The sequence below is a fragment of the Streptopelia decaocto genome (genome assembly GCF_964273445.1).
Source record: "Streptopelia decaocto genome assembly, chromosome: 3".
NCBI classification, from domain to species: domain Eukaryota; kingdom Metazoa; phylum Chordata; class Aves; order Columbiformes; family Columbidae; genus Streptopelia; species Streptopelia decaocto.
Window position 1 is genome coordinate 117,001,210 of NC_138656.1, and position 25,299 is coordinate 117,026,508.

Here is a 25,299-nt window from a genome sequence, read left to right on the forward strand (position 1 = left end):
TAACTGTATCAAACTGAAGAAAATTCTGTTATTAATATCACTGAGGCTGGGATTTTCACACCGTGTCCCTTTGCGGGTGTGGAAGTCTACAACTTCAGTTGGAAAAATGTGATTAGTCAAGAAAAACAGTGACAAAATTGTCTGGTCAGTGGATATGGAAGACCAACCTTTCAGCTTCATGAGTCCCAGGACTTTTGGACAACATTCGCTTTTGTGCCACGGGTTATCTGGCCTTTGGCCAGGAACAGTGGTAAATGTAGGCCATAAAATCCCAACGCGACCTCTTAGAGGGTTGTATGGTGGTCGATCCTTGGCTGTTAGATCAGCTGAGTGAGGCTTGATCCTGTCACTGATGCAGTCAAAGGTTGAGCTTGTTGCAATGATGATGGAGTTTCTAAGTTCAATGAGTCTTTCCCCCGTGTGGCATTGCTCAGCATAGAGACAGTGCACTACCAGCATGAGACCCACCGTGTTGTCCACCAGCACCACATTGTCCACGATGCCACTGCTGTTAAGGTGGAACATGAGACCGTAGTCATAATTTTTATAGGATAGAAAACCTGTAATCCTAGTGCAGGTCTGAAATCCATCTCCCTGATACAGATGAATACCATGGAGACTTGAATGGGCCACATTTTCACTGCAATACTCTCCATCTAGAGAACACTCCTGACCCCTGATATGGAAGCCGATTCGCTCAGATCCTGCCACGGCATTGCCACAGAGGGAGACACCAACAGCAAGGTTCACCTTGATGCCAGCAATCCAGTTTAATAAGCCTTCTGGCTGCCTGCTCAGAATAACAAGATTCCTGATGAGAGAATGATTTTGTCCTTCCAAATCGATACCAGGTCCAACCGTGTTGAACACCGTGTTATTGTGCAAAGTGATCCAGTTGCTCATGACCACTTTAATGCCAACACCACAGCTACTATGAATGCTGGATGACACCACAGAGGACCCTTGGGATATATTCCTGAATTCGACAGCAGAAAGCTGAGGAGGCCCGAAGTTCAAAAATTCCACATTTAAGAGCTGAAGGACACCTGCAGTGAGATAACTACAGTGAAATAAAAGCTTACCAAATTACTAAGAACTGCTAAGAATGACACCCATTTAAGCAACACTCGGGCATAAAACAGTAGGCAATCTCTGTCAGTATATCCAGTAATAGGCATTTGTTCATATTTTATATATAAAGTTATAGTAGAAACCAGCCAACCACAGAACAGCCCCTCATAAAATATTCCATTACTTATGAAATATTATTAGTACTCATGTTTGATACATGTCACATGGTCACAGTTTGCTTAGAATTGCATAGCACATGCAAATGGGTACATCTGCTGTCAGACAACCCTTTCTTGGACAGGATTGGTCTGGCTGATGAATCACAGAGTCACAGAATCACAGAATGTCAGGGATGGGAAGGGACCTCAAAAGCTCATCCAGTCCATCCAGTCTGCCGGAGCAGAAACAGCCAGATGAGGTTACACAGGAAGGTGTCCAGGCGGGTTGGAATGTCTGCGGAGAAGGAGACTCCACAACCCCCTGGGCAACCTGTTCCAGGCTCTGGCACCCTCACTGGGAAGAAGTTTCTTCTCATATTTAAGTGGAACCTCTTGTGTTCCAGTTTGAACCCATTCCCCCTTGTCCTACCATTGGTTGTCACCAAGAAGAGCCTGGCTCCATCCTCATGGCACTCACCCTTTATGTATTTGTAAACATTGATAAGGTCATCCCTCAGTCTCCTCCAAGCTCCAGAGCCCCAGCTCCCTCAGCCTTTCCTCACATGGGAGATGCTCCACTCCCTTCTGCATCTTCATGACTCTGAGCTGGACTCTCTCCAGCAGTTCCCTGTCCTTCTAGAACTGAGGGGCCCAGAACTGGACACAATATTCCCGATGTGGTCTCACCAGGGCAGAGTAGAGGGGAAGGAGAACCTCTCTGACCTACTGACCACCCCCCTTCTAATCCACCCCAGGTACCATTGGCCTTCCTGACCACAAAGACCCAGTGCTGGCTCATGGTCATCCTGCTGCCCCAGGACCTCCAGGTCCCTTTCCCCTACACTGCTCTCTTACAGGTCATTCCCCAACCTATACTGAAACCTGGGGTTGTTCCTGCCCAGATGCAAGACTCTACATTGAAGACAGGTAAACCTCAACTACCTTGGAACTCTGTCCCACTGGAATCTGTCACACGTCCCACCAACATCCTCCCAGTACAAGCCACATCAGCCTTGATCTGCACGTTGCGTGTTAGGAGTCCAACCTCTGCGGCCAAAGGGATGTGTCTTCCATCTCCTGTATCATGGGAAAGCCCTGGGGAGTTTTAGAGAGAAAATGTGATAAGTGTCTATCCTACCCATAAACCAGCACTTTGAGGGACATAAAGCCTGACAGCTCATGCACAGCTTCCCTGCAGAATCTGCATTGACATTCAGGTGTGTTTTTCCTACAGCACAATCTACGTGGATCAGCACAAAAACAGAAATGCCACTTGCCCATCAAATATTCACTGTGTATTTATATTTTACCAACATACTTCATCTTTAGAAAAAGAAGGTGCTAAATCTTTTCCCTGTGGTGTGTAGATGACAAATCAATGAAGAGATTCACACTTCATTTTTTTTCTAAGCTATATGTTCTGGAAAGATTCTTCAAACAATGCAGAGTTGATCTACATAAATTTTCATTAGGATCACACCAACAACAATGCTAAAAAACCAATTTGCTACAGAGTCTTAGCTGCATATGTTTTCTGAAACAGTTTTCTAAATGAGACTTTTCAGAGTTTATGTAGGTGTCTAGCTTGGAATTCATCTCAGCTGACTTCAGATATCTACAGACAAGATTTAGTCATCCAGACTGTTTTTATGTACAATGGAGAGCAACAGGCAATTCTCAAGTGCAACTTTTTTATCTATTTTATACAACTGCTTTAGGGGGAGATGAAATACGAGTGAGCTGTATGTATTTTTCTGCATTGGTTATCAAGGGAGCTGAGAGTGACAAGCTCATGTGTGAACATTTGCTGTAGAGATCTACATTTGCCCAGGTGAATCCCAGTATTTACACAGCTCTTAATTCTCCCATCAGTCTTTTTCTTTTTTTTTTCCAGATATATCTAACAACTGCTGCAGTAGTCAATGTGCATGTAATAATTTCATCTCAGGATACATTTACTATATCTACATTAGCTAAGAAAGTAGGTTAAGAACCATTCTCTGGCAAGTTTCTTCCTTCCCTAGCAAAAAAAGAAAGGTCATGAATAGAATACTGGAAATGGGGTCTAGATGTGCTGTCCTTTGAACTACATGTTTTTTTTGTACAATGCAATCATCACATAAAACTGTGCTATGGAGTCTATTATAGATTAACATTATGGATAATTGTAGAACAGGGCTCAGTTCCAAGTGAAGTTTTATTTACTAGCACAGGTATAGCCATTTAAAACACGTATTTCTGAACCTATTTATCCATCATAATAACTTCTGTGCCTAATAGCTTGAATAAAGACTAAAATAGAAAAAACAAAAACAATTGCAATGCAAATGAAAAATCCTGGTTTGGGATCTTCCAAATTTGACTTGTTAATAAAAAATATTTTACTTTTGTTAAGTAGATGGTAGTAAATATACTTTATAGGCTTAAATAAAATTAAATAAATTATCAAAAGTTCATCTCTTTATCCAGTTAAATACAGATCCCATATAATCTCTACAGGAAATAGAGCTAAATACACATTTCACATTTATTTACATATTAGATTACAAATACATTAGTTTCATTCCATGGAGTTAATAAAGATTTACACTCAAAACTCCATGAGTCTTGTTATTTTAAAATTTGAAAAAAAAGGTGTGTGTTTGGTTGTTTTTTTATATCAGTTTTTGGCACACCACATAAATTATGCAAATGACCTAAAAAAATCTGCATTTATTTTTTTCCTTTAAAATTTCAGTTACTTTCTCTCTCTGTTGACTGGTTCTACTTAAAACATGAAACCCCAGGAAGTTTTCCAGAAGTATTTAGCACTAAATTAATTCTATTCACAGAAATTCAAGTTAGAATCAGTTATTCTGTGTAACACTGAACATCACATTTTCAGTATCAAAACAGCAAGAAAACAACAGGTTGGATCTTTGTGAGATCTGGAATTGAAAATTAAGCATCAGAAGATGGAAAGACAGATTCCTTACCAATATGCCTGTGCAGAAGATGTTCATGAATTCTTATGTTAGGACCATTGACCTCTTTAAGCGTAACTACTTCAGCTTGGTGGGCTTCGTAGGAGGAAGAGCTGATCACAATATCTCCACCATGATCCCAATCCACTTCATCTTCTACAAAAATCCTGCAATGCCAAGATATTAGGCAAATTCCATTAAAATTATGAGAGTTATGCTGACGGATTTCCTAAAAAATGAACAACAATTTTGTCTAGGTAGATCTCAGAAAGAATCCACAGGCTATCACAGAACATTTTGGGTTTCAGGGGACCTTAAAGACCACCTAGTTCCAACTCCTCTGCCATGGGCAGGAGCAACTTCCACTGGACCATGTTACTTAAAACCACATCAAGCTTGGTCTTCACAGAATCACAGAATCACTGTGGTTGGAAGAGACCCTTAAGACTGAGTCCAACCATTAACATTGAACACTTCCGTGGATGGGGCATCCACAGTTTCTCTGGGCAGCCTGTTCCAATGTCTCACCACTCTCATGGGGAAGAATTTCTTCCTTGTATCTAACCTAAATCTACTGTTTTTCAGTTTAAAAGCTTTACCCTTGGTCTTCTTGCTATGTGCCCTTGTAAAATGTCCCTCCTTCTGCTTTCTTGTAGGTCCCCTTCAGGTACTGGAAGGCCACAATAAGGTCTTCCCAGAGCCTTCTCTTCTCCAGGCTGAACAACCCCAACTCTCTCAGCCTGCCTTCACAGGAGAGGTGTTCCACCCCTCTGATCATCTTCGTGGCCTCCTCTGGAATTGCTCACACAGGTTTGTGTCCTTTTTATGTTGGGGACCTCAGATCTGGAAGCAGAACTGCAGGTGAGGTCTCACCAGAGAGGAGCAAAGGGGGAGATGGCCATGCTGCTGGTGATGCAGACCAGGACATGATTGGCTTTCTGGGCTGCAATTGCAGGTTGCCAGGTCATGTTGAGCTTCTCATCCATCAACACCCCCAACTGTCAATGCACAAGCCACTTGCTTCCTTCTCCCTTCTACTCTGCCCTGCTGAGACCACACCTGGAATATTGTGTCCAGTTCTGGGCCCCTCAGTTCCAGGACAGGGAACTGCTGGAGAGAGTCCAGTGCAGGACAACAAAGATGCTGAAGGGAGTGAAACATCTCCCATGTGAGGAAGGGCTGAGGGAGCTGGGGCTCTGGAGCTTGTAGAAAAAGAGACTGAGGGGTGACCTCATTAATGTTTATAAATATGGAAAGGGTGAGTGTGAGGAGGATGGAGCCAGGCTCTTCTTGGTGACAACCAATGGTAGGACAAGGGGTAATGGGTACAAACTGGAACACGAGAGGTTCCACTTAAATATGAGAAGAAACTTCTTCCCAGTGGGGGTGCCAGAGCCTGGCCCAGGCTGCCCAGGGGGGTTGTGAAGTCTCCTTCTCTGCAGACATTCAAAGCCGCCTGGACACCTTCCTGTGTAACCTCATCTGGGTGTTCCTGCTCCGGCGGGTGGATTGGACTGGAAGAGCTTTCCAGGTCCCTTCCAACCCATGACATTCTGTGATTCTGTGATTCCATATACTAATGCTGACTTTCCTATTTCTTCTACCTAAGCACCTTAAGTCTTAGCTGCCTATTAGTAGACTTATCATGACAAATACCTTTTCCTTTTTATTTATTTTAACAATGGAAATAATTGTTTGTGCCCTATTTAAGACCAAGGAATGAACTCTGAATACTTGTATCTTAGCACCTCATGATATTTTATCCAAAAAATATCAGCAGAGCAATACCAGCCTAGTTCCATTTCACCAAGTGCTGAAATGGTACGTTTTGGACAAGAATCTGCTTACTGGGAACACTGATCTTATTCAGGCAAAAAGAACAATTTCCAGAGGATAATTCTAATGTTTCATGGTTTGAATTAGCATCTGAAACTATCTTGCATCCTGCTTGTGAGGTCTTTGTGCTTCCATTGCCCATCTCTACAAGAAGATTCCCAACAATTCCTTCCCTAAATGCAGATATTTCACCTCTTTCAACTCTTCTAAGGAATTTTTGTTACGCCTGACTGATAAGTTGTTTTTTTCTTTGAATACATGTATTTCAGTTTAAAATTAAGTACTTGGAAGAATTACAGTCAAAGGCAATAAAAATTTTGTGTGACACGGAATCAAGAATGAGAAAGGCAAAGATAGAGATGTAGGAAAGCAAGGAAGAAGGATGGAAAGACAGAAGGAAGCAAAGAAGGACAGAAGGAAAGAAGAAAATCTCAGTTTCATTCTTCTTTAAAATTCAAATTAATTGAAAAATTGTATCATTTTCTTGCAAGGTGTAACATAGCGATTCTCCTTCTATTTAGACATATTTGAAACAGAGCCTATCACAAAGGTAAAGAGCAATAAAAGTCACAGTAACATTAATACAAATCATAGGAACAGGAGCCCAAACTTAATATTTGGTGGCATATTTCAGAATATATTACCTTTCATTACCAGAAGCAACATTGGCTCCCAGATGTGTCCAAGACATCTTGGGATAAGCACTATAAATTTGCACCTTTCCATAAACCCCTGGAAAAAAAACAGAGTTAAAGAAACAGAAAAAAGAACAAAGGTTAAGGGAGAGACTTGGGAAGAAATGAACCAATAACTAAAACCAGGGGAATCCTTAAATTTATTAAAGCATGTTTCTGTATTTTATGAAAAGAGCCAAAACAGCACAGAACCTCCACAGACTGGGGCCACCAACTTGTCCCCAAGGACGTGGAACCACCAACGTGTCCCCAATGTGTTCCAAACAATGTGGGGCCCCCAATGTGCCACCAACTTGTCCCTAATGTGTCCCAAAAGTGTCACCAATGAGCCATCAATGTGGCCCTAAGGATCTCTGGCCACCAATGTGTCCCCAACTTGTCCCCAAGGACCTGAGGCCACCAACATGTCCAGTGGGAACCCAGGTGTCTATGACAGGACCCAGGTGTCTGGAATGGACCCAGGCATCTGGAAGGGGACCCAGGCATCCGAGGATGTCGAGTCCAGGGGAAACCCAGGTGTGCGGAAGGGACCCAGGTGTCCAGGAGAGACACAGAAATTCAAAAAGTACCCAGGAATTTGGGAAGGACCCAGGAGTCTGGGAGCAAGCCAAGTGTTCAGGAAGGACCCAGGAGTTCTGGAAGGACCCAGGAGTTCATGAGGGACCCAGGTGTCTGGGAAGGCCCCAGCTGTTCAAGAGGGACCCAGGAGTTTGGGAGGGAACCAGGAGTTCGGGAAGGACAGAGTTGTCTGGGGGACCCAGGAGTCTGGGAGGTAACTAGGTGTCTGGGAAGGACCCAGGAAATCAGGAGGGACTCAGGCATCTGGGAGGGACCCAGGAGTTTAGAAATGACCCACGTCTCTGGGAGGGATCAAGGATTTTGGAAGGGACCCAAGAGTTCGGGAAAGACCCAGGCATCTGGGAGGAACCCAGGAGTTTAGGAGGGACCCAGGAGTTTGGGTAGTAATAAATTATTGATAAAGTAAAATGACTATCACATGGAAAGGCAGTAAAGAGGATTGTACAATAGAAGTCTCATTAACTCAAATTTGAATTGCAGATACAGGTATCTGCCTTAAAAAGAAAAAATCATCTATCTAAGAAAATAAATTAAGTAGAAACCGTGGGAATGAAAGATAGGAAATTTACTCATCTATTATTTATATTTCTGATCTGTAAATAAATCATTTTTTTTTCTGGAAAGGAGATCGAAAACCAGGGCAAAAAGCCAAAATATAGGAACTTTTCATATAGGTGACATGTTTAAGAGGAATATTGAACAGTTCTGAAGTCTCAGTTGATCTTTGATCATGTGTTAAGCCACAGCAGCACATATATTTTATTTTCTAGCCCTTAAAATTGTGGAAAGTCAAATTTCTATATCTTGTTATACTTCAACTCTTAAGTAATTTAGACTTAAAAAAACCCTCACGGTCCATTTCATTGTCAATTTGGTTTCCCTCTTGCTTTCCAAACATTCCACTTAATTGCTTGATCAACGTGTTCAATAGTTTCTCAATGTTATTATAGTGCAGTAGTTTCTCAATGTCACAAATTGGGGATTTTTTTGTTTCTCTATTAATTTTTTCCCCCTGAATTTCTTTAGTATACTACAAATCTTGATGCTGGAAATTTCCCTTGAGAACGGTTTGAATTTCTACTGTCTTTCCAAAACCTGAGCAATGAACAAAGTCTTGCAATGCTCAGGCGTTGTTTAAAACATTTTAAAATGTGGAAAGCAGAAAAAATAGCTTATTTCTCAGCCATAATTATGTGAGGACATGTGAAAGTTAATATAAACCTTTTTGTCAATCTATGGGTTCAAATGTTTGGAAATATTTATCTGTATGCATTTGGATCCATCTGGTGTAATGGGATGTAATTCATCTCACTCAAGTCAGACATTTAAACTAGTGATGTGAGTTTAAGCTCATCAGCCTAGACTGGAAACTTGAGGGCAATTTGTTCCATCCTAAGAGAGACCAAAGATAAACCAAGACCAAACACCCCCTGGTAACGTGCATTTATCTCCACTCAATAAGGTGGTTTTAATATCTTTAGTTTTTACAATGACCATTTACAAATCTCAAATGTAAAACCAAGACACTCAAATCTAGAACCAAGACTCTCAAATATAGACTCAAGAATCTCAAATCTAGAACCGAGTCTCCAGTTTCTCATATGAAAACCTCAGGATTTGACACTTAGTTGCTTGCTTCTGTCAAGTTTTGCCCAAGCAAAATCTCCACAGAAAACCCAGGAACTAACCTGGTGAAAATTAAAAAAATTAGCTCAAAAACTGCACGTACCTTTGTTAGATGCTTCCCTGTACATCACAGCAACAGGTTCAACAGTGGTAGATTTGCCTATTGCCTAAAATAGGTTTCTTATGAAAAGATAAACTCGTGTTTCATACCAATACTCCCTGGGTGGACATTTATTCCTTTCAGATGATCACAATAAATGTCTTCAGATGCACGAAGAAGGACCAGCAGCTTTAAGTCCCTTTCTAGGGGGTGTTGAAAAGAACCTGCAATAAAGAGACAACAGCGACAACCACAGAGGTATCAATACCTTTTGTAATGGTGAACTGGGAAGGGGCACTGGGGTACGTGAATCCAAATTCAGAGGTCTAAATGACTGAGATTTTTCCTCTTCGACCCCTTTTTGCCTTTCAACTTCTTTACAATTTCACCTGTTCCCAGGTGTGCTGGTTTTGTTAAAAATAAGTTTCTCTTTTAGTGAATTTGCATGTCAGCTAAAGTCTTCATATCAGCTGCATTTTTCTGAAAAGCCAGATACATGTTTTGGGTAGACATAGCAATGGAATGCGAGGTCATTGATAAGGATGGATGCACATCTCGCGAGAGGGGCAGCAAGAAACAAGTGACCAAAAAACTGACCATCGGAGTATAACATCCCATTCATGTGATAATTCATATAAAAGTGGGAGATCATGAAGATCTCGTCCCTTTTCCTTATGGCCAACATTAGGAGAGGGCCTTGCGAGTCATCCCTGAGAACCGAGGCCAGTGACAGACTGAATCCAGTTCCATTGGCTGCAGAGTTCAGTCCAGGACTTCAGGTGCTGGCTCTGCAGTTGCCGGGACTTTCAAGATTGGTTTTGTATATTTTGTATTATTTTCTCTATTTTTATTAGTAGCATTAGTAAAACATTTTTAATTTTTCCAGCTCTCTTCTCTCTGTCCTTCTTTCCCTCCCGATCACCTGTTCTTAGTGGGAAGGGGGGAAGAAGGAGGGGGAAAAGGGGAAAATGGGGGGAGAGGGAATTAACAATACATCTGCCACAGTTTTGTTGTCACCCAGCAATCAAAACCTCAACACCAGATAATCATGAGTTCTCTATCTACAACTGGTAAAATGGTCTTTCAAACCAATTGAACAATAGAGGGAAATGAACAGGGGAAAAGAAAAATATCCAAGAAGTTTTGGTGTGTGTGATGTTTCTCAGCTTGTGGTGATAAATCTGCTCAGTAAAATATATTCCAATTGTGACTTCACTTATTTCACTGAGAGTAGTTTATATTTTCAGAAGAAAATGGCCCAGCACTAAACAGATACTAAGGAGGAAAAAGTAGGACAGTTTTTGCCCTGGAGAAATGTATGTCGAGTCCAGTAAAAGAGTTCAGCGTTCCTTTAAAATTAGAGATTAAATCAATTATGCAACAGAAAACTGCAGCAGATGTAGAACTAAAATATATATACATATCTGTACAAAATTAGCCAGCCTGTCATGTTCTTTTAATATTTAAAAATTTCTAGTTTGGAAAAGGGAGGTGATTTTGTATCCTAAAGAACCATTCCTGTTTACGAGCATTTTTTTAATTAAGTGAAATCAGTAAATAAATTAATTGTTCCCCACTGATGTCTGACTGATATATATGGGTATTTAAAGTCTCTGTACAGCTTCTAAATGAGTAAAAGACAAACAATACAAGACTTACATGCTCCACATCTAATATATCTCTCATTAGTGAGTTCATACCTTTTCTGGGGACATTAACTACACTGAAGACCAAAGAAAGACTCAACAAAAATTTTTTGAGAACTTTATATCAATGTTACTATGTTATTCACAATTTTTCCTAATCACGATGATGTTCCCTTAAAGTGGAGGATTATTATTAACTCTCATGATGAATTACTGTTGGTGTTATTATGGGTATTATTATTTTACTGCTGGTTGCAAAGCATTTACTATTTCTTCTACTTAGGTTAGTTGGAAATAGCTATGATGCATCCTATACTCAGCTCGATTTTAAAACAAATTTTAATTAGGCTCCCGGGCTTAGCAATCAGAAACAAATGCTGGAAAAATGTGAATTCTGAAAGCTTGAACTGGAAGCTGTTACACCTTAAAATGAATTACATCTACATTTAGCTAAAATTTGTGACTTTAAGTCTTAAAAAGCATCTTGATAGGTTAATGTTACCATTGTTGAAGAAGAAAACAAACACACAAAAACAAAAATATAATCAGAGTGGGAAACAAAAAAGATATAATAAAACTATTCATAGTAGTTCATCACCATATTAAATCATTAGGAAAGAAAAATTAAAAATGGCAAGTTAATGTTTACAGAAATGCTTTAGTGGCTGGAAACTGTAAATAGTATAAATGAATATAGGAGATATCTATGAGTGGAAAAGTTAGACTTAAGTATCTAGAACAAAAATAATACTTGCTTAGTTCACTTAATAGTTCTGTGGAGTTAAATCAGTGGATTTCAGTAACTTGAATGCAAACACTTCAGAAAACTGAGCCCAGAAACTCATTGCACTATTAAGCTGGACTTTTCAGCACGTTTGGGATCACTTACGATGTTTCAGAGCACACGAAGAAAGCGAATATTGTGCCAATATTTCAAACAAAGATAAAAGTAAGAGCCCCAGGTAATTACAGGCCTGTCAACTTGACACTGATTCTAGGGGAAAAATAAATAAAAATGGAATGTCCAACTCTGAACGCGATTAATAAATCATTAAAGGTGGATTACATAATTAATGCCAATCAATCTGGTTTTATAGAAATAAGGTCCTGTGAAACTTCCTTGTTATCATCTTCTAATGAGATTACAGGTTTAGTTGATAAAGATAATAGCTTTGATTTAATATAATTGGCTTCTCCAAGGCACTTGACTTAGTAGCTCAAAACTTTCTGATTCACAAACTACATGAGTACAACACAAACCTGCCACATATTAATTTACAGATTGACTGACTAGAATGGGATTATTGACCAAAACAAGTTTGGTCTTAGAAGCTCTGTGGTATCCAACATTTTCTCAATGACCCAAAGCAGTGTGAAGATACTGAAAATAAGCAAGGCAAGGTGACACAAAAGGGAAAAAAAAAAAAAAAAGCAAAAAAAAAAAAAGCAAAGTCAGCAGTAATTTGGAAGCAAAGAACTGGGAAAGTGAAGAATGTTCATAATCCTTTATCAGGTCTAACTGCTGGAGAGGATAAAACCCTACTATGTGAAAAAAATAAAATAAAATAAAATAAAATAAAATAAAATAAAATAAAATAAAATAAAATAAAATAAAATAAAATAAAATAAAATAAAATAAAATAAAATAAAATAAAATAAAATAAAAAGAACAGAGAGAAAGGTGTGCTCTTTCTACATAGATTTTCACTTATTCTGGACTCCAGCCTGGATCTAGTTTGTAGCTGAGTTTCAAAAGCATTTTCCATTGTTTTCATATCTCAGTTTTATTCCAGATGTTCCTCCTGACAGTTTGTTGTTGTGTTTTTCTCTTTTTTCCACAGCAAAACTCAGTTCTTTCCTAGAATAGTGGATGTTTTCTCCCTTCTAGCCTTTCCTTTCTTTACCACATAACACACTGCAACAGCTGTTGTGTATAAGAGCAAGGAAATCTCTGAGATAAGATCCCATTGGCAAGAAGACTTTGCTAAGTGTCTTGCAGTGATTACCTCCAGTATCAGCTCTGTGTTTCCTGAATTCAAGACTTCTTGGACTCTGCCCACTCAGCTATTTTGGAAACAGTGATATATTGTCATCTGAAAGCCTGAAGAGTTTTTATTCATGGTCAAGACACAGCTGGATGGTCACCTAGTGTTGGTTCTCCTTCCTGAGCTGTTCCTTCAGACTGCACCCTGCAAAGAAGCCTGTAAAAGCAACTGTGAACAAGGAAACATGCCATGGGTTGTCTCTTACAGATGGTGATGCCAAATGAATGGAAGAGATGAGAGCCAGCGGAATAAGAAGCAGCTACCAGAAGTGAGAGATAAATGTCCAAGTATCCTGGTTTTGTTAAATGCAAGTTTCTGTTTTAGTGAATTTGCCTGTCAGCTAAACTTTTCATATTAGCTGCTTTCCTGAAAGCCAGATACATGTTTTGGTAAACATAGCAATGGAATGCAAGGTCACTGGGCTGATAAGGATGGATGCACATCTCAGGAGAGGGGCACCAAGAAACAGGTGACCAAAAAACTGACCAACTGAAGTATTCCATCCCATTCACGTGAATACTTGATATAAAAGTGGGAGATTATGAGGATCTCATCCTTTTTTCCTTATGGCTGACATTAGGAGAGGACCTTGTGAGTCGTCCCTGTGAACTGAGGCCAGTGACAGACTGAATCCAGCTCCAGTTGGCTGGAGAGTCCAGTCCAGGACTTTGGGTGCTGGGTCTGCAGTTGCCGGGACTTTCAAGATTGGTTTTGTATATTTTGTATTACTTTCTCTATTTTTATTGGTACTATTAGTAAAACATTTTTAAATTTTCCAGCTCTCTTCCCTCTGTCCTTCTTTCCCTCTCGATCATCTGTTCTTAGTGGGAAGCGGGGGGAGAGGGGATTAACAATACATCTGCCACGGTTTTATTGTCACCCCGCAATCAAAACCTCAACACCAAGGAATAAGCAAGACACATAGAATAGGATTCAGCTGCCTAAATATAGGTGTCTATTACCACCTGGGAGCCCTGGTGTCCTCCAAATTCACTATGTGAGGTTGGTAGATACAAGAAAGGGATCAATGACAGAATAGTGGTTTTTAAGCAGAAGCTAGAGGCCAGGTAAGACACCTGAGAGTGCCCAAAGTGACACAATATCCCCATTGTTAGGGATATTTCCAGGGACATTTGTATACCTACATTTAGGTTTCTTAAAGCAGGTGTTTCCACGTCCTCTGGCTGTCTGAGCTAACAAAGATCAGACAATACAGTGTAGATCATAATTTGCTCCAGATACCTGTATCAGCCAGTCCCACGAACCACAGTGGGTCCATGGACTGCATTGATTACACCTCTAATGAAGCAGACAGCTCACATGATGATGTGTACATGTTACACCTAAATTTGGGTGTCAATCATGTGAACTGAATCACTTCCCTAGATGTTACAATCGGTTAAAAGAAATCAAAAGAAAAAAGAGATCAATTGGCTTGGAAAGGATATAGACCAAATAGAGGGAGGTTGAGAGATGATTTGAAGGGGATGTAGATGGTGCAGTGAGCTTCTCAAACCACTTTTGCTGTGACTGGGGATGAAAAATTGTGCTCAATACATCCACAGTATTCCTTCTTTATATAAGTTGAATAGCTGTGCAGGGATGCTATGTGAGTACAAGGTGGGACTCAGCTCCCAGCTGAAGAAGGTGGTGTCATGTACCGATAAGGATCATGACTATGAAAAAGGTCACCTAAAACAGCACTGGTGGGGAATCCACCACCCATACATCATCATACAAGGCTCATCATCCATGCTGCAGAGCTGTAAGAGCAGCTGGATCCCTCACCTTTTCTTTCTTCCTTTCTCTCTGCTCTTTCCTTCTCTCTTTTTCCTTCTATATCCCTATTTTTTTACCTCGCCTTCTGTGAGTGGTGACATCTTACTCTCTTTCTTTCTCTTATACCTCAGTTTTCCTTCCCTCTCTACCACTCTCTTTCTCTCTTTTCCTTTTGAACAGATAAGAGTAACATCATCATAAGCTCTGCTGTTGGATTCTTGTTAAATTTTGTATTATAACTACTAATGGTTGCCAATACATCACTTGTAGAAGGACTTTCGTGTTATACTTCTGCCAAGACACTATTCGCTGTTATTAGTATTTCCAACATGTGTTTTCAGTGAACTCATAATTGAATTGGACCCCTGGAGTGATTGTCTGTCGTTCACTTTTCATAACCACGCAGAATTAACCCAGAGTTAGCTCACACCTGGTCTCATCTGTTGAGTCAGGACGCGTGTCGCGTTCAGAGTTAACTCATCCCTCATCCCATCTGTTAGGACAGGACAGATGGGTCACACACAGTAGAGGTACTGGAGAAAATGGAAAAGAAGTGTTAACTGGTGAAACTCAGTTGTGTCCTAAACGTTCTTATTAGGCTGAGCATTAATCATCACTAACACATGGCCATTTCATGAAGTACAGTGATGTATCCTTTGGGAAGTCATTATGAGGGTTCTTACCAGTACTGAAAAGCAAGATAAGAGGTGTCTGGGGTTTCATCTCCAGACAAAGAAGCCATGAGCCAATTATGACATTAGGCTTCTTGCCTCAAATGAGAGAAATGACTGACAGGCAGCCATCAGTAGATATGCAAAAAAAATTAAAAAAAAAATTAAAAAAAAATAAAATCCCCCATAAAAACCAAAAAAGGATGTAAAAATTTGAGAGTGAAAACAGAAATCCTGTCTGGATAGTTACTTGGTGAGCTCTACTACAAAAAGCAAAAATAGGCTGCCAGCAAAGACTAACTGAGTACAGTGGAGTTCAGGATTCAATGGATCAATTTGTGGAAAGTGAACTTCAGCATTTTCTGCAAACTTCTCAGGAGCTGAGGCCTTTGTTCAGAAGTGGAACAAGGCACTTTGTGCACGTATCATCTGTGCTTTAGTGCTTACTCATGGGTTAAAATGAATGGAACTACCCTAGCAGAGAACTGAAAAAAAAAACCTCTGAGATGTTGAGCTCAACATTTCCTTTCTTCTTCTGACAGAGGTGTGCTAATGACATTTAGCAAATCACTTAATCTCTCTGAACCTCAAACTCTCCCTCTAAAACTGGAAAAATAGCTATTTTTTACAGCATGGCAACACAGGAGGTAGAAATAAACAGTGTGTCTAAAATGCTATCGCAAATATTTTCATCAAAGAAGAGACTTTTAAAGTTTAAGAGAAAGAGAGAGGCTTCTTATCTGGGAGCTAGAAAATAAATAATGAAGAAGAAGTAACTGGAGAAGAAGTAATCAGGAAATCTCTCTGGGTCCAGCAACACTGAAGGTGGTAGGAGCACCCAGAGAAATTAAGGTGGTGATAGACCCACACTTTTGCTTCTGGGTTGTCTGAACACTCTAATGGAGTTCTGGCAGTCCTTTACAAAGCTTTTATCATTTCACATCTCCCAGTGATTCTGTTGATCATAATTCACGCTGGATTGCGATCATACATTGAAGAGGTGAGTGATGACAAACCCTACAGGAACATAGGTGTCACAAGAGTTCTGATCTCCCAGCTATTACTGTATTTCCTGATGCCAATTTCCCTGCAAACTATTGCTTTAATAAAATTAATGAGGTTCCTGTTGATGTTTCCTAAGTTCCAATTTTAAAATGTTTTTTTTTCCTTTGTTATATATGTCTAATCATCACTAAGTTCCTGTGTACTTATCATCATATTTTACCATCTGACTTCTTTTTTCCCTGCAGATAAGAAGCCAAGTGCTCTGAAGTGCATCAAAGTACAAGATTTGTTTGTAGAACTTATCGTTGTTCTCTAGAAGTTTAAGTGAACAAAATATTCAGGCTCTGTCAGAAATTCTTTGGTCCAGGCCACTGAATTAGAACCAATGGTGTGTGAACAAAGATTTCTGTGCTGAAAACAGGGCAAGGAGAAGTTACACAATAAAGAAGACCTGGGGATTTGGCTCACATAATGTCAACCTCAGATCTTGCTTGGGCAACACTGCATGTTGATGTCCACATCTATTAAATCTGTTCACTAAACTGTCTCATTATCTATTTTGTGTTGGGATTTCTTTGGGGTGTGGTAGAATTGGACAGATGGGCTTCAAAACCTTCCTTGGGGCGTGGAAGAGTCAGGGTTGGACAGATGGGCTCCAAGAAGTTGCCTTTAGGCGTCAAACACATGGGAAGAGAAAGAGGAATTAAAAAACAAAAACAAAAACAAAAACAAAAACAAAAACAAAAACAAAAACAAAAACAAAAACAAAAACAAAAACAAAAAACAAAAACAAAAAACAAAAACAAAAACAAAAACAAAAACAAAAACATGCACTTCCATTTTTACAAGCAAATATAGAATCCAATGTAAGGTGTGGGAAACCTGTGAAGTCTCTATCCACCCATCATCTCTCAGATGAAACTAGAGCAAGGACAGCTCTCCAGAAGATGCTAGATGAGGATTCGACAGCTGCAAATACCTGCTTGGCTTTTAATATCATTACTACTCACAGATGTGCTGGAGGGGAGTTTGTGCAGCAAAAAATTGCCTCGATGTTTTTAATAAATGTTTTTAGCAATGAACACAAGCTCTTTTTTAAAACCAATATGAAACCATATTTAAACTACAAAAGAATGTAAGAAATTACTGAGACCCTTTTAAGTATATATATATATATTAACCTCCTAGATTAGGCTTTCAAAACTCTTTTTTGAAAGGAAAACATGAGGCAGTGAAATAACTCTTTTGGCCAGTACTGTATTAACTGTACAGTCCCTTGAGATTAACAACAAACAAATATTGGAGCAGACTTCCTCAGGAGGTGATTACACAAACAAATTCTCTTTTTAAAGTTCATGAAACCAATCTTGAGAAAGGTCAAGCAGTGATCAGCAATGTGATCTCCAGCATCCTAAGGATTCCTGTACGTAAATACCGCGCCTGGCTTTAGGAACTTTGATTTTTAAAGGGAATTATGTGAGTAATTACTTCTGTGTGGAAAAATACTGATCCTGTCCATTGCAAATAAACAGCCCAAGTAACATTGGAGACTCTGAAACCACTAGAAGTAGGGGCAAGGTGGTACCTGCCTGAACTCCTGCTCATCGGTACAGAAAGATGAGAGGAGCAAAGGTGCTGAATCCAGCTGTGCCAGTTTCACGCCACAGGGGGATTGCCAAGCACTCTGGAGATTCTCTGCAACCCTATTTATTTTTGCTTTAAATACTTCTACATCATCTAGAAAGTGCTTTACTAAAGCCCACAGACAGAAGCGAACACCTGAACACAAAGGTAGAACCTGCCCTGAGGAACAGCTGCCTCATAAATCAACCCCACATGAAGTAGGGAGGACTTTTACATACATCAAATAAAATTTCAGCCACAAGGATATCGGGAGTTTCGCCGCTGACTTCAGCGGGGCGAGGATAGCAGTGTTTGTAATATATTGCTATTAAACGAACAGGCAATTAGCTCCAGTGGGTAATCATTGCGCTTGGTATAGATCCACATTGCAGACGGACTACGATGGTGTAGGAGTCGGTCCAAAGAACAGTATCTGCCTGAACATCACCATCAAGAACAGAGGGACAATGACTTGGAGAGAGGCCTGAGGAGAATTGTGTTTCATGGGACTCTCCAACCTGGGGACAAGAGCTGCTGTCCAGAAGATGGATTTTCACCTGCTGCTTCAGCCAAACTTGCCCCCCACCTCCTCCCTGTCACTAAGGCCAACGAAGAAGAGCATGCACAGAGGCTCGACAAGGGTCTTGAGGTCACCACCAGAAAGAGACCCCTGAACGTGAGGCTGGTTCTGGCAAGCAAAGCAGAGACTCTTCGAGCCTGCGCAGTTAAGCTTGGATTGCAAAACCAAGGTGAAGACTGGCCGCAAACAATGGGAGCGAGGGGAGGTGAAGAAGCATAAAAGACTCCCAAATGGACACCGTTGAGATCTCCCCACCAGAGGATCCCAGATCACAACAGAGGACTGGCAGGATGCTGTTTGAGACTTGGAACCATAGGGACACCTTTGGACCCATGATGGTAACCAACCCTCTTTACCCCTTTTCTTTTTCTTTCCCTTTTTCTCCACTTTCTCTATCGCATGCCGCTTTACAGGCAAAACAATAAAGTAACGCTGCTTGATTGAATTATAACCCCTTGGCGTTTTGGTCGCCTTAATTTTGCACTTCGAGATCAAGGTAAATGAACCATCACGAGTCCATCACCAAATGGACCATGACAGATGGCTAGCAGGTTTATAATACCATGATGCCACCTTCTTTTTCTATCAAAAGCAGAAACAAACCCCAGGCACCAGAAGACAGGCTGATAACTTACCCACTTTGAGGGTACCCCCCAGCACCGCGATGCAGGCTGCACTCAGGACATTGCTGGAGTTGCTGGGGAACTCCAGGGTCCCCAGGATGTAGAGACGTCTCAGAGAGGGAAGAGCCGTATCCACCAAGATGGTCCGGTCTAAGAAACAAAGCAGAGGGTTGTTCGGAATGATGGCAGCCTATCACGTCATGGAGGTGAAGAACATTATGTTTTTGCTTTATTTAGATTGTTTTTGCTAAGAGATACTGGAGCAGGGCTTGTGTGTTTGTGAAGCATCCACAAACAGAGCCTCCTCTAGAAATGAGGCTCCATGGCATGGTTGTAAGCTGACAAATTAATAAGAACATCACATTTACAATGATATTGTTGCAAGCTTAAGTCTCATCAAATGTTGCTTGAAGCATGAAGAAGGGCAGCAGGTCAGAGACTTGTTAGCCTCTCTGGGTGAATCTGGCTTTGTTAATGAAAGTAAATCTTGATCATCCGATGCAATGAAATAGGACTAAGCTAAGCTGCGTCCAGATAGCATATTTCCTTCATGAAATTGAAGAGAACAAGACTGATGGAAGTGAAAAAATCCAACAGTGTTAAATAGGTGCTCCACACCACAGAGAGCCTGCAAGTCCCCACCTTGTCAACAGCAGTGACCAGAGTGACAAGCTGAAGCCACACGCCACAGTCCATCTCCAATGACATCCTGTCCTTGCTTTTCCTTTTCTGCTGTTTGGTCTTGCTCCCTCAGGTTTTGTGCACAAAACCCCACTTCTTCCCAGACAACTAGCAGGAAAGTTTTGCTTACATCAACACAATCTGCAGGAAAACAGACTTCACAAGTGGTGTTCCCTGGGGCTCAGTATTGGGGCCAGTGCTGTTTAATCTCTTTATCAGCGATCTGGACGAAGGGATTGAGTGCAGCCTCAGTAAGTTTGCAGATGACACCAGGTTGGGTGGGAGTGTTGATCCGCCGAAGGGCAGGATGGCCATACAGAGGGATCTGGACCAGCTGCATCGTTGGGCTGAGGCCAGTTGTCTGAGGTTCAACAAGGCCAAGAGCCGGGTCCTGCACTTGGGTCACAACAACCCCAGGCAGCGCTCCAGGCTCAGGGAAGAGCGGCTGGAAAGTGTCTGGTGGAAAAGGACCTGGGGGTGTTCCTCAGCAGTGGCTGAACATGAGCCAGCATGTGCCCAGGTGGCCAAAAAAGCCACCAGCATCCTGGCTTGTATCAGGAATAGTGTGGCCAGCAGGCCCAGGGCAGTGCACAGATATACAAAGAGGAGAGATTAAGGAAGACACATGTTTTCTGAAGGATTTTGACTGAGCAGTGAGAATGGGCCACTTTAAACAGTTTTGGTGTAGAACATAGGAAAAGCCATGAAGTGTTTTGGGAAGAGGATCAGCTTTTCTGCAATTTTGCTTCTGCTGATAGCTATTAGCAACTACTTTGGATAAAGATACTAATGACCATGCAACAGGTAGCACAGTGAAAGTCATTTTCCCAAAACATGTAATTAGGGGCTGACTCATGCCATTTAGTACAACCGTTTAAAAATTTTTCCAAGCCCGGTTTGCAGGAAAAGTAATTAAAACCTGCATAAAATACACTCAGAAGCAGACTGAAAAATATATGCATGGGCTATCTTTAATAATACCATTTACTAGTTTTTGACTCTTTTTGGTTTTGTAACACTAAAGTTTCACAGCTTCAAGGGTGAGGAAACTTCTGCATGGTCTAGGGTTCTGTATCTACTTGCAGATGTTTGTCTCTTCTACATAACTGTTCCTACTCTATCCCTGTAATTCAATCATCCCACCTCTTCCTTTCCCATTTTTTTTCCTTCTTTCTCTCTGGACATCAGCAAGAGGCACGCTGAAAGACCAGGACCTCTGTTCTCAAGGACTATGCCAAGTACTGCAGCAACTCATGGTTACTCTGAACACCCTTCCTCAAAAGAAACTCCCTGCAACCTTGGGCTGAAGCACCTTTCAAGCATGCAAAATTTTCACAGCATTCAGATGCAATAAGTCTCTACAGAGAAAATGCAATTTTTTTTTTTTCTTAAATCTCATACTGTTAATACTTGATACATTTTTACAGGCACGAATAAATTCCTGTCTATAATCTCTTTGCAGGGCAGGTATAGTCCTATGCCCTGCAGAGCTGAGTAGTGAAGGCACAGTATGTGAGAACATGAAACAGAGAGAAGAGACGAAGAGGAGAGATGAAGAGATGAAGAGACGAGATGAAGAAGTGAAACAGAACAGGACGGGGCAGGATGAGAAAGAAGGAGAGGGAGAGGGAGAGGGAGAGGGAGAGGGAGAGGGAGAGGGAGAGGGAGAGGGAGAGGGAGAGGGAGAGGGAGAGGGAGAGGGAGAGGGAGAGGGAGAGGGAGAGGGAGAGGGGAGGGGAGGGGAGGGGAGGGGAGGGGAGGGGAGGGGAGGGGAGGGGAGGGGAGGGGAGGGGAGAGGAGAGGAGAGGAGAGGAGAGGAGAGGAGAGGAGAGGAGAGGAGAGGAGAGGAGAGGAGAGGAGAGGAGAGGAGAGGAGAGGAGAGGAGAGGAGAGGAGAGGAGAGGAGAGGAGAGGAGAGGAGAGGAGAGGAGAGGAGAGGAGAGGAGAGGAGAGGAGAGGAGAGGAGAGGAGAGGAGAGGAGAGGAGAGGAGAGGAGAGGAGGAGAGGAGAGGAGAGGAGAGGAGAGGAGAGGAGAGGAGAGGAGAGGAGAGGAGAGGAGAGGAGAGGAGAGGAGAGGAGAGGAGAGGAGAGGAGAGGAGAGGAGAGGAGAGGAGAGGAGAGGAGAGGAGAGGAGAGGAGAGGAGAGGAGAGGAGAGGAGAGAGAGGAGAAGAGAGAGAAGAGAAGAGAAGAGAAGAGAAGAGAAGAGAAGAGAAGAGAAGAGAAGAGAAGAGAAGAGAAGAAGAGATGTCATTAAAACAATATCGCTCAGACAGAAGGGGAATCTAGTTTGTGAAATCACAGCTCAAGAACGTGTCAAAAAGCTGCATTCGACAAAGGCCAAAAGTATATTAATCAAACACAGACTGAAACGTTTTTACAAGAAAAAGAGTAAATGCTCCTAGGCATACCATTTATATGTCAAGTTTCAGTCTAGAACAGATCTTTTTGCTGAGTTGCACATCTTTCTAAAAAAAAAAAAAGGTTTTATAAGGGAAATTATGACTTCTCTGTAACTGTAGCATCAAGTCTGTGAACCTTGAGACACGGGAATGAGAAATTCCCCCATCCAGAGATATCTCTGCAAACCTGTGGTTTCCTCAGTTAAAAGAACAATGCTCTGGGGTGTGATGCTTTGGGTGTGAGGTCCTCAGTGGGTGAAATGTTGCTCTGTAGAAATAACAGAACACTTCTTTGAGGAAAAAACCAAATAAAAAGTCCTTCCACACTAGAGGAGAATACACTCATTTATGTAGTAAGGGAAGATGATGAGTGGAGCATCTCCCTGATGAGGAAAGGCTGAGGGAGCTGGGGCTCTTTAGTCTGGAGAAGAGGAGACTGAGGGGTGACCTTATTAATGTTTACAAATATATAAAGGCTGACTATCAGGAGGATGGAGCCAGGCTCTTCTCGGTGACAACCAGCGGTAGGACAAGGGGCAATGGGTTCAAACTGGAACACAAGAAGTTCCATTTAAATTTGAGAAGAAACTTCTTCTTAGTAAGGGTAACAGAACCTAGACCAGGCTGCCCAGGGAGGTTGTGGAGTCTCGTTCTCTGCAGACATTCCAACCCGCCTGGACACCTTCCTGTGTAACCTCATCTGGGTGTTCCTGCTCTGGCAGGGGGATTGGACTAGATGATCTTTTGAGGTCCCTTCCAATCCCTGACATTCTGTGATTCTGTGACTAAGGAGTTAAAATGATAAACTTTAGGTCACTGAGCTCAAGGGATTTACCTTCAGAGAAAGGCAAATTGGAGTTGCTTTTCTCCCATTTAGAAATTCATACAATTACAAACAACCACTTCCAGCAAACCATAGATAGAGCCTGCACACAGGCATACATCTCATTATACACATACTTTCTTCAGACAAAAGCTCACAGGTATGCTACAGTCTTAATATTCAGATGTGCAATACTGAGAAGTTGCTAATGACTCCAGCAATGACACAAAATGCCTTTGATCAACTGCATCGCTATATAAAACGCCATATCATGCCATTGAGTGGAAATCAGGCACAACAGAAGAGCTATTATATGAGATACAGCACTCAAGCGTTCATCTCTTCAAAAAGAAGAAGTTCAAAGAAAATCAAAATCAGAAAATGAACAACAGAGTGAATCCTACCACTGTAAAACAAAACAAAACAAAACAAAACAAAACAAAACAAAACACGGGGGACCTGTAACACACCAACACTAAAAGCTACTTGGACATGAGGGACTCACCTCTGGTACAAGTGAAATTCATCCTTGTACAAATGAACTCCTCAAGTCTCATCAATGCTTTCAAAATAGAGCAAAAAATTGAATGACTCACTACACAACCCCAAGCCCTCCAAAAAACATCCACTAAATGTCAAGCAAACACCAAGCAGCAACACAAACCTGGTTTTTAATACGAATGATTTGCTAATAAAGGTGTTCTCTTGCTTTTCAGACTTCCCTGAGTCCAGCCCATGAGGTAGCCCTAGTGATACAATTCTGCTTATTTTATTAAATAAGCAAATTGAAGGCTCTATTAGCTAAATTTAGGCAATGTCCTGTCTCTTTGGTGAACTCCAGGAATCCGTGTTTGTTCAGAGATTTCAACACAGTGTCAGGCCTGGACCAATGTCTTTCTTGTACTTCTTCACTCTAGAAATGAACACTAACTGTCTATTATTTGTCCTTATAAGAGTCTAAAACCGTTCTTTGGGAGCTGAAATCAGTTGCCCAGTAATGCACAGCATATCAAAAGTAGGTCCATTGCTTGGCTTTCAACCTGAAAATCATTACGGATGGCTCCCAGAAGAGAATTAAAGTAACCAAAAGACAGTGGAGAGTGGGTCACAGGTGCATCTTGCCAGGAGTGAATCACAAATACTTATTTTGATGTGAACAGCAGTGCAAAGTTTGGGTGGTTTGCAGAATTGTTATTCTCGTGAGAACAAATTCTCATTTTTCTGAAGCCATCTGGAGCCATTCTGATTTTAGTAGGATGTGCACAAGCCAGTGGAAATAGAAAAAGAAGCATCCATAAAATGCCATGGTTAAATATAAATTTAGAAATTGATGATTTTAGATTTTGGACTCAAGCAGGGGGTTGACTTTCTTGCAACTAAAAACTCATATATACACTTGTGGCAGCAAAGCAAGGTATGAAAAAATGGACTTAAAATTCATATTACCTATTATAATTAAATGTAGATGTCACCATTTGAGCAACCCATCCAGTGACCTTATCCTACCAATGATGATGACTCCAGTTTGACATCCCGCACTTTATTGACACCAACAATCAATGAGTGTTTCAACACCTTCAAGCCAGCAAGAACAAAGAGGGAAAGTAAAAAGAAAGTTCAGTGTGATCAGTTGAGTAAAAAGAAAGTTGAGTATGATCAGAAAAAGCAGGCATGAAGTAGAGTAGTTGTCTCTCCAAATTGAGTGGGTGATAGATTGTGCTCATACTCTCAGGCTAAAATTGAAATATAATTCCAGAAAGGCACTGGAGAGGAGAATAGTTTCTGCTCACCAAACAAATACACACCTGCTACACTGATAGGAGCTAAGACATTTTTATTGCTGATGAGAAGAAGACAGTCACGGAGTATGGCTCTGCACTGGTCCTAGCAGGCAGTTCATTTTCACTTATCATTTGCATCTTTCCTTTTTACCCATTAAGTATTTTGTTGTGGTTTTGCTGTTCCGTAACGCTCCTCTGAAGAGCAGAGGTGGTTTTATTCTACGCTGTGGATCCCTCTGCTCTAAGCAGCGAAACATGGTGATTCAGAACTGGGAACTCCAGGGTCTCATAGAATAGAATCGTAGAATCGTTTTGGTTGGAAGACACCCTCAAGATTATCAAGTCCAACCATTAATCCCATGTTAGCACTAAACCAAGTCCCTAAAGACCTCATCTATCCATATATTTAAACCCCTCCAGGGATGGTGAATCCACCACTTCCAATGCCTGCTGCTTACTGACTTGCATTCTGGTTTTGAGCAAGCTTTATTTTTCTTGACCCTCAGTTCCTCATAGGTGGAGAACATTCCTATCCATAGTAAAACACAGATTATGTCTAACAGTCCAATCCTTATCCTGCTGTCTCCCAAACAGTAGGTACCAGTACACTAGAGA

General features: G+C 41.2%; 1 protein-coding gene across 1 annotated transcript in view; it reads right to left on the reverse strand.

The window, feature by feature from the left end:
- PKHD1 (PKHD1 ciliary IPT domain containing fibrocystin/polyductin) overlaps window positions 1-25,299 on the reverse strand; it is a gene marked incomplete at both ends in the record, with an annotated part of 268,094 nt that overhangs the window by 77,711 nt on the left and 165,084 nt on the right. The window contains 6 exons of the mRNA XM_082047184.1: window positions 168-1,046; window positions 2,172-2,324; window positions 4,205-4,359; window positions 6,673-6,760; window positions 9,139-9,252; window positions 19,013-19,150. Of these exons, the coding sequence (XP_081903310.1) occupies window positions 168-1,046; window positions 2,172-2,324; window positions 4,205-4,359; window positions 6,673-6,760; window positions 9,139-9,252; window positions 19,013-19,150 (1,527 nt within the window). The remainder of the gene's footprint in view (window positions 1-167; window positions 1,047-2,171; window positions 2,325-4,204; window positions 4,360-6,672; window positions 6,761-9,138; window positions 9,253-19,012; window positions 19,151-25,299) is intronic.